This window comes from Panthera onca, chromosome B4 (assembly GCF_046562875.1).
Source record: "Panthera onca isolate mPanOnc1 chromosome B4, mPanOnc1 haplotype 2, whole genome shotgun sequence".
NCBI classification, from domain to species: Eukaryota; Metazoa; Chordata; class Mammalia; order Carnivora; family Felidae; genus Panthera; species Panthera onca.
Genome location: NC_138345.1, coordinates 24,449,535 through 24,467,376, shown reverse-complemented (window position 1 = coordinate 24,467,376; position 17,842 = coordinate 24,449,535). Strand labels below are relative to the sequence as shown.

The following is a 17,842-nucleotide window of genomic DNA, read 5'->3' as shown; positions in this document are numbered from 1 at the left end:
TGTTTGTTTTGTTTCATTTGCAAACTGTTCTTTGCATACTTATGTTTGTGGTCCTTGTAACTGACTTCTGCTTTTTGTTTGTTTCCTTTTCTTTCCTTTATCTGTTTTACTCCCCCATACTGTATTGTTGCTACCAGTTTCTGTTGCTCCACCCCCTCCCCCTATGCCTCAGTTGACTCCACAGATACCTCTCACAGGCTTCGTGGCCAGGGTGCAGGAAAACAGTAAGTTTGGAAAAACTGAGCTGTCAAAGAGTAGAGGCTGTCTCCTTATAGCATGCATGGCTGATGAGTCATCATTTCCTTTTATTGAGACGCTAATCTTACCTTGAAAATAGGTGCAGATACGTTTTTAAAACTGAAGAGCACGGTCTTCAGTTTTTTCTCTTGTATGCATGATTACTGACCCATATAAATTTCAAAACTTCAACTTTCTTATGTATTTACATGATCTAAAACTTGAAATCTGATCTTTGCAGATTCTTAAGGAAAGTGTAATCAAACAAAAATTCAAATTGTGTGGAAACTGCCAGCTTCCAATAGCTATTAGGGGAATTAGAAAACATTTTTTTATTCTGTTGCCAACAAATTCATATATAGATAATTATAGTATGAGATTAAATTTATTACGCATTTGGGGCAGTTCCCCCCCCCCCCCCCTTAGTTACATAAAAATTTTAGAGAAAGCTTTGTATTATCAGATTTTTATACATAAATAATTTTGAATCTATATAACAATTTGTTGTTAGCTTGAGAATGAATCTGCAAGAATAACTAATTTACATCCAAGTTATCCATCTAGGAGTGATAATCAGTGTTGAGCCCTCTTCATGATCTGGCCATATGCAGGCCCATGTCAATTTTTAGGTCTTTTCTCAGGAAGGTCAGGTTTACAATTTTTGGAAATTCTTTAGGATACATGAATTTAATTAGGATAGAGTAGTTTATATTGCTGCCTGATTACTTTGAGGTTCCAGAAGATATATAATCCTAACTACACGATCAGAGTGCATGTTGACAAAATGAAAAAAACCACTATTACTGAATTATACTATGCCGAAATAGCTGTTGAGATTAAGATGGTAAATTGGTCTAGTAGTGATTTACTTCATTTGGGAGCCATCACCATGCAAATAAATTTTAGAATGATTTGAACAAATATGTAGCCCACATGACCGATCACCTCATCTTCCAGGAAAATACATTGTGGCAAATGCCATTGTTCAGCCTTTGCTGACCCTGTTGTGTAATCTCCATATTTCCTCCCTTCCTCTAGTCGAATAATTGTTTACGCAGTGTTATGTGCTAGACTCTGGGAAGAGTTCAAATTTCGACCTTCAAGAAACATATAGGATTGAATGGGCTCTTCATAAAACATTGTGGTTCCAAAATGTTGAAATTTCTGAGTGTAAACCACCCTTATTCTTAGCAGTTGTTCGAAAACTTCCATATGTTTAAACTTAAGTGAATCTTATTTTTAAAAAGAAGGGAATGAGGATAAATTGCTGGTCCTTAATGCTGTAAGAGTTTAAAAACTTGAGCTGCCTTACAGCCAAAATTAGGAGGAAATATTTTAAAATAGCCATAATAAACATCCATTTAATGGAGCCAAAGCATATTGACTAGCATTTTTGGTAATTCTTTTTTATAGAAATTCAGTATTAATGTACATAATTCTAGGTATGCATTTTTTTTCCTAAGGAGGACCATGGTACTTAACTACTATTTTATTTTAGTTCCTTTTCCCAAACTTATGAACTGGAGTCAGTATTTTCCTTGGGCTGCAGAATGCCCAACTTTGTTTGGCATCTGTTTTCTTTGAAAGCATGTAAGGAGAATTATGAACTTTGTGTCAATATCTTACATGTTTTATGGAGTACATATTTTCTGTGTTCTTTTAAATATGAAGTTTCCTGTGACACTAAAAATTGATGATGATAATGCATGTGGTAGTTAACCTGTTAAATGTGTTTCGGTTTAAGACATAAGCCCCTAAAAAAGTCAGCAGTGTCTTTACATCTGTATATGATTAACATCAGGAAGCATTTTTGAACTAATTATGCATGGTGCTAGACAAAGTATTATGCATAGAGAATTAGATTGACCAGACTTCTGCCCCTGTGTATATATAATTTGGAGATAAGCCAGTGTAGATTCACAGAGTTTGGATATGAAGACAATGGAGTGAAAACATTAAACTAGTAAGTTATATATAAGTCAAGAGTAAATGCAATTTAGGGACAGCAAATGTGTAATTTATGCAGTAAGCCAAATTAAGGATATGAGCTGTGGCTCTGATGTTAGGATGGATTCATACCCATTTTCTTCTCCTCTCAATAATATTAGAAAGCTTTGTGTAGAAAGTAAGGGCAAAAATAAAACGGAATCAAGCATTTGGTGGAAAAATAAATTATAGACCTGTTAGATAGCTATCAGAATGAGCATCACTGCACAGGATGTGTTTCCTAGTAAGTCTTTCTTGTACCATCAGGATAAAATAAAAATCACAGAATTGAAGTGGTTATGGAAGTAAGGCTTTTATCCACAGATGTTTTAAATTTGGATTCCTTTGTTACATTCTCAGCACGTTATTCCAAATAGGGTAGAATAAACTTTAAAATCTGTATTAACAAGTAGATTATGACTGCTTTCTTTGATCACATAAATGGCCCCAGATATTGGCATTCATGTTAGTATTTTAGTATTCTGTATTTCTCCTCTGCAGATATTATATAATTCTTATGTCAATTTGTGTCAAAGAATTTTTGTCTTTAGCTTTCAAAGAAATTTATGGATCAGAAATTTGAATTAAGAATTAGTTGTGTGTTTTGGCTTTGAACTCTTGGGAGCATTGTTACCTGGAATCATCATAGTTCAGAGAGCCTAGTTCTAGCCTGATACTTCCTCATCTCACTGTTGACACCCTTGATTATTTAAGTAACACACACATGTACCACACCCATCTACAGCTTGAGGTATGAGTCGTTTTTATTGTTTTGCACGATATAAGTTCATTTTTGTTTGTTTGTTTGTTTTTAATTATATCTTCCCGTAATACTTTATTAAAAAAATATTGTGGATGTATTCTGAGACAATTGAAACATTAGGATCTAGTCTTTCCCTCATCCCATGCTTAAGTTTTACCAGCAATAATGCAAGAATCTTAGCTCCTTTCTGCATTTAAAAAGTTGATTCTGAATACAAACATTTTTGAAAATACTCAACACAATTTTGTATTAGTTTGGAATTATTTAATTTCTAATTTAATTTTCTCTTGTAAATAATAGAAAACCTACACATAGAAGCAGACCTGGTACCACAAACCTTTTTCTCGATTAAAACAGACAAAAATAAATATCCCACCCACTGGAGGCTTATTTCTGGGGAACTAAAAGATAACTAAAAGCCAAATCAGGGACCTGAATGTGCACAGTGAATGGTTATCAAACCATATATGAAATGGTATTCCTAACATTTACAGTAGCCCGAATGGGAAATGTGACATATGGCTTATTTACAAGGAGGTAGGCTAACTAAAGGGTAATGTTTGTTCCGATCTCAGTGTTGGAGTAAGGAAACTTTTTTACTCCTATAATTTTTATAAAAAGAGACATTGTTTCCTAGCCTCCTGCATTCATTGATTTGTAGCACTTCCTAATACCTTTATTTTTAACTCATTTTATTATTGTTCATATTATTATTAAGAGTAGTAGAAGCTCTAACACACCAAGCTTTTATTTCTAATCACTGCATGTCTTACTATAGTGCATGCTGTATACAAATTAGAGCTTTCTTAAATTCTTCTTTTAACTTCAGAGTTTTCATTTACTCTAATTTCTGATTCAAATTAATTATCTGAATTCTTTCAGTTGCTGATAGTCCAACCCCACCACCGCCACCTCCCCCAGATGACATTCCTATGTTTGATGACTCTCCACCTCCGCCACCACCACCCCCAGTGGATTATGAGGATGAAGAGGCTGCAGTAGTTCAGTATAATGATCCATATGCAGACGGGGATCCTGCTTGGGCCCCCAAGAATTATATTGAGAAAGGTAAGGTACAGTCATCACTGAATTGAGGTGAAGGAAAATAACCTAATTATAGAATTTTTAGAGCTATAAAGAACATCTGATAGTCTGGTGTTTGCAGCCCTTTGAATAAGCATTTTTGAGAGAGAGAGAGAGAGAGAGAGAGAGAGAGGGAGAGAGAGGGAGAGAGAGGGAGAGAGAGAGAGAGAGAGAGAGAGAGAACGAACCCGGGGGAGGGGAGAGAGAGGAGGAGACAGCAGATCTAAAATTGGCTCCATGCTGACAGCAGAGAGCCTGACATGGGGCTCAAACCCACGAACCTGCAGATCATGACCTGAGCCAGAAGTCAGGCACTTAACCAGCTGAGCCACCCGGGCACCCCAACCCTTTGAATAGCCTTATCCAGCTAAGATAATTTAGTCAAACCTTATTTTCTATACATTTCCATTATAAAGGGATGGTCTTTATTTTTCAAATTAAAAGTGTATTATGTTAGATGTGCTTTTTCAAATGACGTAGGCTGGAGATGAACTTGCCCGTTTGCATTTTACAGATGAAACCAGTAAGGCACAAAATAGCAGTTAACTGACTTACTAAAGATACAGAATTAGTAAAGATTTAAAGCAAGATTTCTACTCTTACAATTAAAAGGGAGACCTTTAGAGTTCTGAAAAATGTTTACAATGTGGTTAATCAGTTTGATTGCCTTTGAAATATATTCCCTTCCATTGGCTTTCCTCGATTAAATGCCTTTAAGCAAGTAGCTCTATAGCTCTGGAGACCTGCAGCATTCTCTTGTGCCCAAGTTTTGAATACTAGGCTAAAAGGGAATTTGCTGTATTCCTTTTATATGTACGTGTGTGTATTTAAATTTTTTTAGTTGATACAAAGTTACATTAGTTTCAGGTTTACAGCACAGTGATTCAGCATCTCTGTAGGTTATACTATGCTCACTACAAGTGTAGCTTCCATCTGTCTCTGTGCTGTATGTACCTTTCTAAATATTTTTAAACAGGTACTCTACACACTGTTCAGGAAATCTCGAATATTCTACTTTATGTTTAGATTCTCTTGTACCTTCAAATAGAGATATGTTATGGTTATTATGAAGGTGATAAACTTAAATAGTCTTGAATTGTCTACCGGTAGTTCCTGGCTTGGAAAAGCAAATTTAAATTGGGACTACTATGGAACTAATAAAAAGTTGATAAATTTGAAATATTATGGTTAATATTAATATTAATAATATATTTGGCAATAGAGCAGAATTTAAAAAATGTCTTTGCAAATTAAAATAATAGTCTTATATTAGTGGTCATCACACATGTTCTATAAAACACCAGATAATAAATACATATTTTTAAAGTTTATGTATATATTTTGAAAGGGAGAGGGAGAATCCTAAGCGGGCTCCACACTGCCAGTGCAGAGCCTGATGCAGGGCTTGAACTCAAAATCTATGAGGTCGTGACCTGACCTGAGCCAAAATCAAGAGTTGGATGCTGCTTAACTGAACCACCCAGGTGCCTCAAAAACATTTTTAACTTAAAAAAAAAAAAACCAAAAACTGGAGGTATAATTACGCAACAGCATTCTGTTAGTTTCAGGTATACAATGTAATGATTTGATATTTGTCTTGCAAATGAAATATTTTTAAGTTTGCCAGCTCTACAGTCTGTTTTGTTACAACTAGTAAGCCCCACTGTTGTAGCACAAAAGCAGCCATAGATGCTACATAGTGAGTGGATATGTCTGTCCATGTTCCAATAAAACTTTATTTATTTTTTATGTTTTATTTATTTTTGAGAGAGGGTGGTTGGGGAGAGGAAGAGTTGCGGGGTGGGGGGGCGTTGGGGGAAGGGGGGGGGCAGAGGATCCGAGGTGGGCTCTGTGCTGACAGCAGTGAGCCCAGTGTGGGGCTCAAACTCTCGAACTGTGAGATCATGACCTGAGCCAAAGTCAGATGCTTAACTGACTGAGCCACTCAGGTGCCCCCAATAAAACTTTATTTACAGAAAAGGTAGTGGCTTGGATTTGGCCATGGGCCATTGTTTGCTGACCCATAGTCTAAATCAGAGAGTTGAGATTTAGTAGGATTGTATTTAAAGCCTTTTTTTTTTTTTAACTTTATAATTTTGAGAGAGAGAGCACACACATGAGCAGAGAAGGGACAGAGAGAGAGGGAGAGAGAATCCTAAGCAGGCTTCATGCTGTCAGCATGGACCCCGATGTGGGGCTCAGTCCCATGAACCACGAGGTCATGACCTGAGCCAAAATCAAGAGTTGGGTGCTTAACCGACAGAGCCACCCAGGCACCCCTCTATTTAAAGTCTTTTTAGGGGCGCCTGGGTGGCTCAGTCGGTTAAGCGGCCGACTTCGGCTCAGGTCATGATCTCGCGGTCCGTGAGTTCGAGCCCCGTGTCGGGCTCTGTGCTGCTAGCTCAGAGCCTGGAGCCTGTTTCAGATTCTGTGTCTCCCTCTCTCTGACCCTCCCCCATTCATGCTCTGTCTCTCTCTGTCTCAAAAATAAATAAACATTAAAAAAAATTAAAAAAAATAAAATAAAGTCTTTTTAAATACTTTTATAATCACAAGATGAATAAGGCCTGGTTTAATAGGATTTTAGTTGAATGTATTGATAGTATGTTATAACTGTTTAGAATCTAAAAGCCAAATTCTTAGGGTACATTAGCTGAACTTTAACCTACTGTGTGCCGTTCTTATCATATCCATTTATATTATACTAGCATTATGTTCAGTTTTGAGTATCACACTTTAAGATCCTGCAGACAGGAATGCCTTCAAGAGGAGAATATTCAGGAGGCAAAATATCTGGGAAGTGTACCTATAATGTGAAACAGTTGAAAGCAGTATTTCTAAGTTGAGGAAAGGGTGGCAGAGGAACTAGATAGCTGTCTTCAAATTTTTGTCATGTAGGATTAGAGTATTAGACTGAGTTTTAAAAAAATCTGACAGTACATACAGAAGAAGGGGGAGTTTAGCTATTTATATGAACCAGATTCTGGAGAGTGGAATGGACATTGAATTTTCATGATTAAATTCTTAGTAGTAAGCCTTATTATATGAGAGTATATGCATTGGAAGGAGGGGAGGTTGGCTGTGATCAGGATTGATTTACAAAAGGACTTGGAAAATAGAAACCATTAATTTGATTCAGTACTCTTATCAGCTGTTTGTCTAAGTGAAACTAAAAATTCTGAATAACTGAGGATATGAGGCTTTTGTCACGATCAGTTCAAAAGTCATCTACACTACACAAACTAACCCATTTTTACTCTCAGTACAGAGAAATTAGTGTTACCAACGCTAATAAATAATAAATAATTGACACATTAGTAAGTATTACGTTGGCTATTTAAAATATTACAGTGTTTTCCTTACTAATGGTTTTCTAGTAATCACTCATTTTCTTGAGTGGTTATTTAGCCAAAAACAATACCAGGATAATAATTTATTCTGTATGTTGGATAGGTTGGTGAGCTTGTAATCACAGTACTGATCTGATGCAGGATTAAAATGGAGACAAATGGACTTGTTGAGTTTACTTAATACAGTTTTGTAAAGGGAAAAAAAAGGTTGCCTGTTTTAATTTAGTAAATGGTGCTATGGATCAGTGCTTCAGGTCTGTTCTTTATTATAATTCACTAATTCAGAATAATTATGAGGAGAAGCTATCTTTCTTAGGGGAAAAGTGAGTTCCAGAATATCTTAAGTATCTTAAGAACTGTTTTAAGAAAAAGATAACATGAGGTAATCAATGAAAATATGACATACCATTTCACATACACTAGAAAATTGCATGTAACTTCAGAACTATCAGGCTATAAAGGCAGAATGAAGGAACAATAAAATTCATAAACCAGTTGTTTGGAAAACTTGTGATTTTTTTGGTGACTGTCCTTTCCATAGTACTGTTAAAAAGGAAATGAATATTTGAATTCAAAATAATCAAATACCACAGAATTGCAAACAGTTCTCAAAGTCTTTTTTTTTATTTTTTAACGTTTATTCATTTTTGAGAGAGTGCAAGTGGGGGAAGGGCAGAGAGAGAGGGAGACACAGAATCTGAAGCAGGCTCCAGGCTCTGGGCGTCAGCAGAGAGCCCCATGTGGGACTCGAACCCATAGACCGCGAGATTGTGACCTGAGCTGAAGTCGGCCGCTTAACTGAGTGAGCCACCCACGCGCCCCTACCGTTCTCTAAGTCTTAATTAATGGGTCTTTTCTCACCTATTTACCACTTAAACAACAACAACAACAAAAAACTCATCCTGTTGGGACACCTGGGTGGCTCAGTTGATTAAGCGTCTGACTTCGGCCCAAGTCATGATCTCGTGGTTTGTGGGTTTGAACCCCACGTTGGGCTCTGGTGACAGCTCAGAGCCTGGAGCCAGCTTCAGGTTCTGTCTCCCTCTCACTCTACCCCCGCTCATACTCAGTCTCTGAAAAATAAATGAACCTTAAAAAAAAAAAGTTAAAAATCCTGTTGACCTTTAAAATGTGTAAGTTTTTTTGTTTTTGTTTTTGTTTTTTTTTAAATCTAGGGCTAGTCCCGTAAATTACATGTATATTTTCTGTGGATGAGTAGGATGAGATTTACCTCCCAGGAGATGTGTATTTTCAAATTAGATAGCTTGGGTTGTTACCTGATTTACTGATTGACTCTGTAGCTTTGCCCAGTACTTTGGGGAAATGTTGCTTTGCGGTGGCTGCACTTAGTAGATATTTGTACAAATGAAACATCCAATACTAAAATAGGAAGATCTTTCCTGGATGGATTGGTTGAAACTATTGATTTCTAGCTAGTCAAATTGTCAGTTTTATCCTAAGACCAAGCCAGTGATTTAGGCACATTGTTTGGCCACTGACTTACCTGTATTTATTAATGTAAGAATTCACAATTTTCATACAAATGGTTTTTGCTATACTATAGATTTAATTGGCATTACATTTTAAAATTCAGTTAATGCTGGAAATGGTGCGCTTATACTTACATGGTATTTCAACTCTTTTTTCCATAGTTGTGGCAATATATGATTATACGAAAGACAAGGATGATGAGCTATCATTTATGGAGGGTGCAATCATTTATGTAATAAAGAAGAATGACGATGGCTGGTATGAAGGAGTCTGCAATCGAGTGACTGGTCTGTTCCCTGGGAACTATGTTGAATCAATCATGCACTATGCTGATTAAATTTTTTGCTTTTAAAGTAGGTTCTTATTATTCAGTCATACTGTGGGACTATTATGGTTAACAGAATTGTCTTAAAATGTTTTCAAACGTGCCCATATTTTCAGGACATGCTGTTTTATTGGTATAATTGAATGTCTACGTGTAAGCATAAGTCTTTGAGGCAGTTTGTGTATTGCTAAACAGCAATTAATACAGGAGGCTGTCCATACCTGATTATGCTTATGTACTTACTTACACAGTTAACTTTATGACCAGCCTAAGTATTCTGGGGGTGTGGGGTAGAATATTTAACAAATCATGATTCAGACTGTACCATTACATGTTTCCGTGCAGCATGGTTACTAACGCTATGTCAGACTAATATTAAAATCAGAAAACTTCAATCCTGGTGCTGGTCATACTTTTTGTTTAGACTTTCTCATTCTTGAAATATAATATTTGTTTAAAGCATGCATACAAATTTATGTATTGAAATATACTTAAAAAATCCAAGATGCTTCCAATTTGTGTAATATTTACTTGGAGTACTCGTACTTAGGTCTCTTGAAATGAATTGAGTCTCTAAGGTCTCCATGTGAAACAAAACAAAGGGTTATCTGTAATGTTGTAATTTGTACCTAAGTTTTTTAATGAGTGAATTTGCATTATAAATTTTTTCCATTCATAAATAAGTGAACCAAAGGTTTTTGTCCTTTCCTTCACTGGTTTGCTTTTAAAATGAATAAATAAATAAATAAATAAATAAATAAATAAAGTATACTGATTTATTGCAGAATTATGGTTCTATTTTCTCAATATAGTAACTGAAAAAAAAAAAAATACTAGCCTTATCTCAACCTGTCCCAACGGCAGTGATGGATTTTTGCAGATTTAAAATCTGAGATGGGTATTTACAAGTCAATCTGCTGAGTTCCTTTTCTAACGTAATTTTTTCAAAGCTAAGAAAATGTGTCTAAGTGTGCACATTCTGTTAAGTCACATTCTTAGGGACTGCTGTTACGTCCTTCAGTTTTCCAGTGGGCTGTTGTATAGTGGTTCAATAAAAGGAAACTAAAAGTCTCTTTTACGTATTGTTTTTGTAGAAGTGGGTGCAATGGACTTTTCAATAGGCACTATTAATCCATTACCTGGCACTAGCAACATAAAACGGTTTTAAAAGGAAAATAATTCAAAAAATGGTGGATCATGTATTAATCAGTGAACAGGGATATATACCTGACCAACAGACTTCTATTGTCTTTTGAAATAACTGAAATGCAACACATGCACTTTGTGTGTCTCCTCTTAATTTAAGGGAAGGTTGGCGGGATGTTTTTTCTTATCTTGTGTGTAATTCTGTATTGCCTAGGATATTAAAGTAGAGCACTCAAGTGTGGGTTTCTGTGTATTGAGGCTTTGTTTGGATTTCAAATTGCAGTTATGTACTGGGCGTTACAGACTTGTAACAGCATAGTAAATGGTAAGACTAGTGCAAAACATTTATTTCTGAAAATTAAAGGCCATTATTGCTACCAAATCAATGTGACTGTTGTATATGCATTTGCCTTTGTTAATTTTAAACATGATTTCAGTATCACTAGTGATCAGCTAGCTACCTTTTTCATTTTTTCAAGTGGAATGTTCTCTTAATTTTGTATATAACCTGTTGTCTAAATTTTATGTACAGTCTTTTATAATAAACCATTCTCCTATATGAATTTTGGATACTGTTAAAATCTTAACTAATGTGGATTGAGATGTAGACTTCACAACTTTGTGACCTTGACTCCTATGGTGAAACAAGATAAACCATTTGAATTTTAACATTGATTATTTATTTGTGTAATGGCTTTACATGTGGATCTTAACAGTGTAAACAATACCACATATAACCATCAAGATACCTCTATTAGGATTTACAGGACTAGAGTGACAGATTCAGATGGCTTAATTACATTTAAAAAGTTTTCTGAAAAACTTTGCCAATAAAAAAATTGCCCATCAATAAGGTTGAAATGATTTTCTTTAAATGATTTTTGGTTATCTGCACGTGAAGCAAAGTATATTTCACAAAACTCCTTAGGCACAGTCTGGTAAAATAGCTGCCAGAAATAACAGAAAGAGTTGTCATTTATCCCTCGTGAGTACAATTTCTGAAAGCTGTATGAGGGCGTCTCTCTCAGGGGACGGTCGAAGTTTACTGATCTCTCTCACTGCTTCGTGGCAGTACTGCTGGGCGAGGTAGGTTGTCTGTTGCACACCGTCACTCTGCGGGGGCGGGTACAGAACAAGAGAACAGATGCATCACTCACTGGATCAGCTCCGAATTCCCTGCTCTAGTAGAGAATTAAGATGTACTTTTGAGATCAGGTTGATCAACAGCTAAACTATGTTTCAAGTGTCCTCCAACTCCTCGGTTCAGCTGCTTTAGGCATTTTTCTCAGAATGAGGCTAACAAAGCAGCGAACTCGTATCAAATAGCCATCGCCTTTCCCTGGTTTTTAAGTATTAGTTTTTAAAAAGTTCTACATGTATACAGTATCAGTTTTTAAGTGAAAAGAATCTAAAAACACAATATATAACAAAAGTACAGAGCCCTTATGATGAAAATCAATACTTTCCTCCCTCCAAAGGCACAGTCATCTGTTGGTTTTGAGGTCTTAATTAGCAACTTTAGTTACTAGCTATTGCCTTCCTGCTGAGGAGGAGGATTTAGCCCACCCACCCTAGGCCTCTTATTTTGATCATTCTATTGCCATCTTTTCTTAATTACTTTTGTCATCATGTAGCATCAACTTTTCACTTTATCTCCAGGATATCCTATCCTACCAAGTGCTCCTATTCTTTATACTTTTACACTATAGAGATTTGCATTCTCCTCTCTAACCATGTTTTTATGTTCTAAAAGCTGAACACTAATAAAATACTATTTCCGTAATGTAAAAATACATTTACTGCAGAATCAAGTCATGTACTATAATTTCATCTCCCTCTCCATGGTTCCAAGCTCACAAGGCCCCTATTCAGAATAGAATATTAGTAACATTGGTCTGAAAGGTTCTGGTTTTCTGTACTTTACCAACTGACACAAAACAGGACACGTTTCAGTTTGCCCTGCCTTAGTGTACAGGAGCCCACTTATGAATGTAAATGCTTCCTTTTCTTCCTCTTTGGGAAAAAACTCCTGATCCCCAATCTTTCCACTGCCTTCATCATTCTGTTCATTGTTTAGACGGACTGCCTTAGCTCTAACAGACAGTTGTCTTCATCAAACTGTAGTTCATTCCACTGGTTTGAGTGCCTGCATCTTTCTCTTCCCTGATGTTTCCATGTTGTTCCTGAAATACATCCAGAGATAACTCAGAGAATGGGTACTGAAAGTCAACCTTATAGTTTTTTTAAGTTTATTTTGAAAAAGAAAGGAAATACACGAGTGAGGGAGGGTAAGAGAGAGAGAGAGAGAGAGAGAGAGAGAGAGAGAGAGAGAGAATCCCAAGCAGGCTCTGCGTGGACATCATGGAGCTGGATGCAGGGCTCAAACCCATGAACTGTGAGATCATGACCTGAGCCAAAGTCGGACGCTTACCCGAATGAGCTACCCAGGCGCCTCAACTTCATAGTTTTTGAGTGATGACTTCCGCCTTCACATTTAATGGATGGTTTGGATATAAAACTCTTGTTTTGAAATGTTTCCTCATCAGGGTGCCTGAGTGGCTGAGTTGGTCAAGTGTCTGACTTAGTCTAGGTTCAGGTCATGATCTGTGGTTTGTGAGTTTGAGCCCCGCATTGGGCTTTGTGCTGCCAGTGCAGAGCCTGTTTGGGATTCCCTCTCTCCCTCTCCTGCTCATGCTTGCTCTCGCTCAAAAATAAAAATAACCTTAAAAAAAAAAAAGTTTCTTTGTCATTTTGAAGGCTTTGCTTTCTGCCTTCTATCATCTAGTGGTTTTGCAATACACTGAGCCAGTTTTGGTCTCTTCTCCTTTTGTAGGGGCCACTCTTTTCTTTGATTTTGTTTTTTTTTTCTCTTCCTGAATATATATTACCTCATTGATCCTCTAAAAGCTCTCATTTTCTTCCCTTGCTGTTTACGTTTTTGAAGATCTGCTCAATTTCACGTTCTAACCCTTCTTTGGAGTTTTTCACAATCAAACTTTCTTAGAGCTTGTTCTTTTTTTTTTTTTTTTTTTAATATCCTGTTCTTGTTTTATGGATACAGTATTTTTCAACCCCCCCCCCCTACTGATATTTTTCTCTGTTTCTGTCCATCTTGGTCTCAGCAAGCATTACTCAACTATTTAGTAATCCTACCAAGTAAGTCCTACTTGTCCATCTTTCATGAAGAAATAGGGACTAGGAGCTTGGGGTGAAAGGAGTTAGAATTCAGAGGTCTTTGGAGAATTTGTTAAGTGAACATTCTTGTACTTTTCTAAATGCATTTCTGCCTGGGCTCGTTGGAACTTCATGGTTTTGCTAAGAGCAACAATTCATTTTCCCTCTTCAGTCCCACTTTTCACTTCAGTGGTTGGTGGTACTATTCTGACACCAGAACCTCTCCCAGGCACATCGACTTCTTTATTAGCTAAAGCCCCTTCTCACACTCAGTTTTTTAGCAGTACTGCCAAACTACCCTCCACAAAGGTGGTAGCAAATTATGATGCTTAACAGTTTAGAGAGTTAAGAGAAATCTATCCTTAAGAGGGGCCTTGCTTTTTGGAAATCTTAAAAGTTATTATTTGGAAGTCTTTCAAGTACTGCACTAATCACAGATCTCAGACCACACACTGGCTCACTAAAAATTGCTTGCTCCGTCTCATTCATTGATCTGTTGGCCCCAAATGACTCTAGATTTGGAATTTGGAAACAGGTCATTCTCAAAAGACAGTTATCAAAACTATGTAAAAAGATCTGGCTTCTACAGAAAAGTTGAGGATATGCGGCACTAGATGTGAAATAAGCTCAGACCCTGAAGGTTAAACAGTCTGCCTATGTAGGGTTTTTTTTTTTTTTTTTTTAAGTTACCATTGATCACAGTTGTAAGAGGGAGGAGGAGAGACCATGCTGGGTAGGCAACTGCAAGAGCCTGACAACCTGGCTGTGGCCGAGACAAGAGCTTACACCAGGAGGCACAGCTGGGCAACAGGGAAAACAGCAGTGCTACCAGTGGCTTTGGGGAAGGCTGGTTTCAAACTAGTGAAATCCTAATATCCAAGCCTTACCCAAGGCCAATTAGTCTTCAGAAAGACTTCTAGAAGGAAAAAGAATTATACAAGTTTCTCCCTCTGTTTTTGCCAAATCAACAACTGAACACACTTGGTTTTGCATCTAAAATTTGTTACATTATTTGGCTAAAGAACTTTGCCATGTTGTAAAATAATCTTTGTAAAATAATCTTACCTGTAATACGTATTGTTGAGCTCTGTCCACATCTCCTGGTAAACTGAACCGTCTCATTATCATAGCATTCATTTCTGGGAACTAATCATAAAGAAAGAAAATCTGTTTACTGCTCTTGTGAGAATCAAATGTTCTACCACTTAAGTTTGTAACAATAGGAAAAAACAAAAAGGTGGTTACATGTTTAGATGATGTTGGATGGGGGGGACAGTAAATTGTAGCAATTAAAGCAGCAGAGCTAAGAGAGAAACACCCATTTCCAAGCCCAGGGACTGGCTGATGCTCAGAGGAGAGGCAGCTGTTGATGTTTGTTCATTCTGGGGTTCTTTCTATTCTATCCTTGGGTCCAACACTGAGTAAAAGAGAGTGAGGGAACAAAGTACATCCCTAAAATCTCCTTATTGGCTGCTCTTCTGGTCCTCAAACTTTAGATTGAACCATAATCATCAGAGGCCTGTTGGACCACTCCCTCAAAGTTTGCCACTCAACAGGGTTGGGACCCAGGCACACATTTCTAACAGGTTCCAGATGATGTGGGTTTTGCTGGTCTCTGCTAACATTTTGAAAAACACTCGCTTAGGATGAGGCTGGGAATTAGGCATTCTACTTTTAGTGCTAAACTGAGTGACACTGAAAGCTACTGCAGGATCTGAGCAGAGCCCTGCCTTAGCAGCTCGGGTGGAACAGAGCAACGGATGCTCGATGTTGACTGCGCCCTGGAGTCACGTGGGAAGTTTGTGGCTGCTTGGATCTGCTCCCAAAGACTGTGACTGTATTGGGTGGGGGTCTGTCCTGGGCATCAGGATTTGAAAAGTTCACCAGGTGTTTTTAATGTGCAGCCAAGGTTGAGAACCACTGAGTTACAGGAGACAGGTAGAGACAGGTTGCTGTAGTTGATTATAAAGAAGACCAAAGTTAAACTGTGGCACTAAGAGAAAAAAAGAAAGTGCATACCTTGAAGATAAAAATCTATATTCTGTGTTACTTAGCAATAATTCAGGAGAATTACCACCATTAACAAAACCAGGAAGTTAGGGCTCTGAGTCACTGCATTTTCTAGATGGGAAGCTCTAGTTCTGGTGCCGACATAGCTGAGTGGGCTTCAACCTGTGTGTCCTGGCCTCCTCCTCAGTGTCCCGAGGGAGTTCAACTATGGGAGCTAAAATCCATTAGCTCTAACAGCTTCTGGTTCCATGAAATAAGAGGGAAGATATATTTAGTTTTGGACACATCAGTGCTTACAGCAGTTGCCAGTTTTTCCCTGGCAGTGAGCCTGAAGTTGTTGTCCTGTAACCACCACCACGGTATTAGTAATCCTAGAAGAAAAAATAGGGCACACATAGAAAAACCTCAACCGGATGATGACAGAGGAAGAATTAAGAATGTTCCTTTCAGAGTCAAGTACGTGTCAGAACAAAGTTCTAAACACGTAGAGGTTGCTCACATGCTTAGAAAATGTAAAGGCCAGCAACTAGTTAGCACTTAAATGAAAACCAGTAATTTGTTTTAGTTAGTGACCTTTTAAAAGAATAAATTTTACACGAAACAAAATCAGGAAAGCTCAAATCAGTCAATTTTAGTGGTAAAAAGCTAAATTAAATAGGCATTTGTCTTAATACCACACTCTAAAACTGATTTCTGGAAGGCTATGCCCCCAAAGCTGATAATGATATTGTCCTGGGCATCTGGTAAATTACCTTGTTTATGGTATATGAGCTTTTCCTGCAACACCAACAAATATGGTAAAATGTGCTGCTTGGGTGGCTTCTCTGATTCCTTTTACTATAAAAAACATCGAGAAAGCAAAGTTTGAAGAAAATATTTGCATGGAGTGTGACTACATCCTTTAAACAAGTAGTGTGTACAATTTTAATATGCAAATACCAAACTCTTCCCTAGGCACTGCCCTGTTCCCTTACTGTGTAGGTGGAGAAATGAGAAACCTAACAGGAACCACAGTTGCCTGCTCGCAGATTTAGTGAGCAATAAGAAAATTTTTGTTTGTCCAGGCTGTTTTATGGGGAAAACCTTTTAAGAGTATGACAACTCCTATTCCGTGAAATATGTCCATAAACCAAACTACGAAGGTGATCGATAAATGTAGTGAGCTTGCTCAGACGAAACCTAACTCTTAAGGGACCAGCTAGTCACAACACCAACAGAAGCCTGTGCAGCTGGTGCAGGGGCTGGGGATGGTGACGGCAGTTGGAAGTACAGCTACAGGCTGACATTTAGGTCTGGTGACTTATCAAATAAGGGACACAGAAGAAAGGAAAAGAGCTTTATTTGAGAACTAATGTAATCTCTCTCTCTCTCTCTCTCTCTCACACACACACACAAACCACCAAAAACCACTTCCATTTTGTTTCTGAAGATCTCAAAATCCAACTTCTATACTTTTTAAAGATTCAACATGATGTTTTTGTTCTTACAGAAAATACGTATACAGGTATACATGGAAGGACACTGTCGTCATGGGGACCTCTGAGAAATGCCGAAACTTTCCTTAAATCCCCTGTACCAAGGTTATCAAGAAACCTTCAGGAGATGTCAAAAATAGTGAATTCCAGAGAGAGGGAGTTTCTACTAAGTTGCTGGGTCCAACAAATTCCAATTACAAGACAACCCGCTGTGTGAAGTTAAAAAGGAAAAATGGCTTCCCGAGGTTGTTTGTCTTGGTGGAGACTCAGTGTTCGCAAATGGGAAAATGCAAGGGCTAATTAATTGGCAAACAAAATTCCCCTACCTGTGGAAAAGATTACAAACATCTCACGAGTCCACTGAATGGGTTAGGTTAACGACAAATCATGGAAGCCGACACAGAAGCTCTTCGTTGAGCATCGCCAGTGCAGAGAATGCCAGTTACCTGCTCTGCGGGAAGCCCCACTGGGGATCGGACAAGCTCCGCAGGCGCCAGCTTGCATCAGCGTCAGCACTGGCACTGGTAATACATTGGGTAGTGATAGGAACACTGGTCTGAGAGGAGTTGGCGTCTAATTGTCTGCTGTGCCATTTACCAGATGTTTAATTTTGGCCAAGTTTGCACATCACTTTCTTATTTGTAGAATGGGCATAATACCTACCACAAAGAGGAGTTGTGAGATTAGAGGTAACGTATGAAAGAATCCTTTGCAGACCACAAAAACAATGCATTTTCATTAAATGAAGATACTGCACAGTCTTCTGTTATTTTGGAACTTGTTTTACCCTAAATCACTTTGA

General features: G+C 37.6%; 2 protein-coding genes across 21 annotated transcripts in view; one reads left to right on the top strand and one right to left on the bottom strand.

Moving 5' to 3' along the window:
- The window catches only part of ABI1 (abl interactor 1), a 128,510-nt gene extending 117,460 nt beyond the window's left edge, over window positions 1-11,050 (top strand). For 8 of the 15 annotated variants that reach the window (XM_060659114.3, XM_060659113.3, XM_060659120.3 and 5 more), the window contains 2 exons: window positions 3,869-4,054; window positions 9,072-11,050. In XM_060659114.3, the coding sequence (XP_060515097.1) occupies window positions 3,869-4,054; window positions 9,072-9,247 (362 nt within the window). In that variant the 3' untranslated portion in view covers window positions 9,248-11,050. Of the gene's footprint in view, window positions 1-137; window positions 225-3,868; window positions 4,055-9,071 lie in introns of all 15 variants that reach the window. The other 7 variants (XM_060659109.3, XM_060659108.3, XM_060659107.3 and 4 more) reach the window with 1 other exon arrangement.
- The window catches only part of PDSS1 (decaprenyl diphosphate synthase subunit 1), a 42,537-nt gene continuing 35,733 nt past the window's right edge, over window positions 11,039-17,842 (bottom strand). For 3 of the 6 annotated variants that reach the window (XM_060659126.3, XM_060659124.3, XM_060659128.3), the window contains 2 exons: window positions 14,621-14,701; window positions 11,039-11,494 (listed from right to left, as the gene is read on the bottom strand). In XM_060659126.3, the coding sequence (XP_060515109.1) occupies window positions 11,354-11,494; window positions 14,621-14,701 (222 nt within the window). In that variant the 3' untranslated portion in view covers window positions 11,039-11,353. Of the gene's footprint in view, window positions 11,495-12,479; window positions 12,565-14,620; window positions 14,702-15,862; window positions 15,937-17,486; window positions 17,700-17,842 lie in introns of those variants that run through there. The other 3 variants (XM_078450333.2, XR_009617617.3, XR_009617618.3) reach the window with 3 other exon arrangements.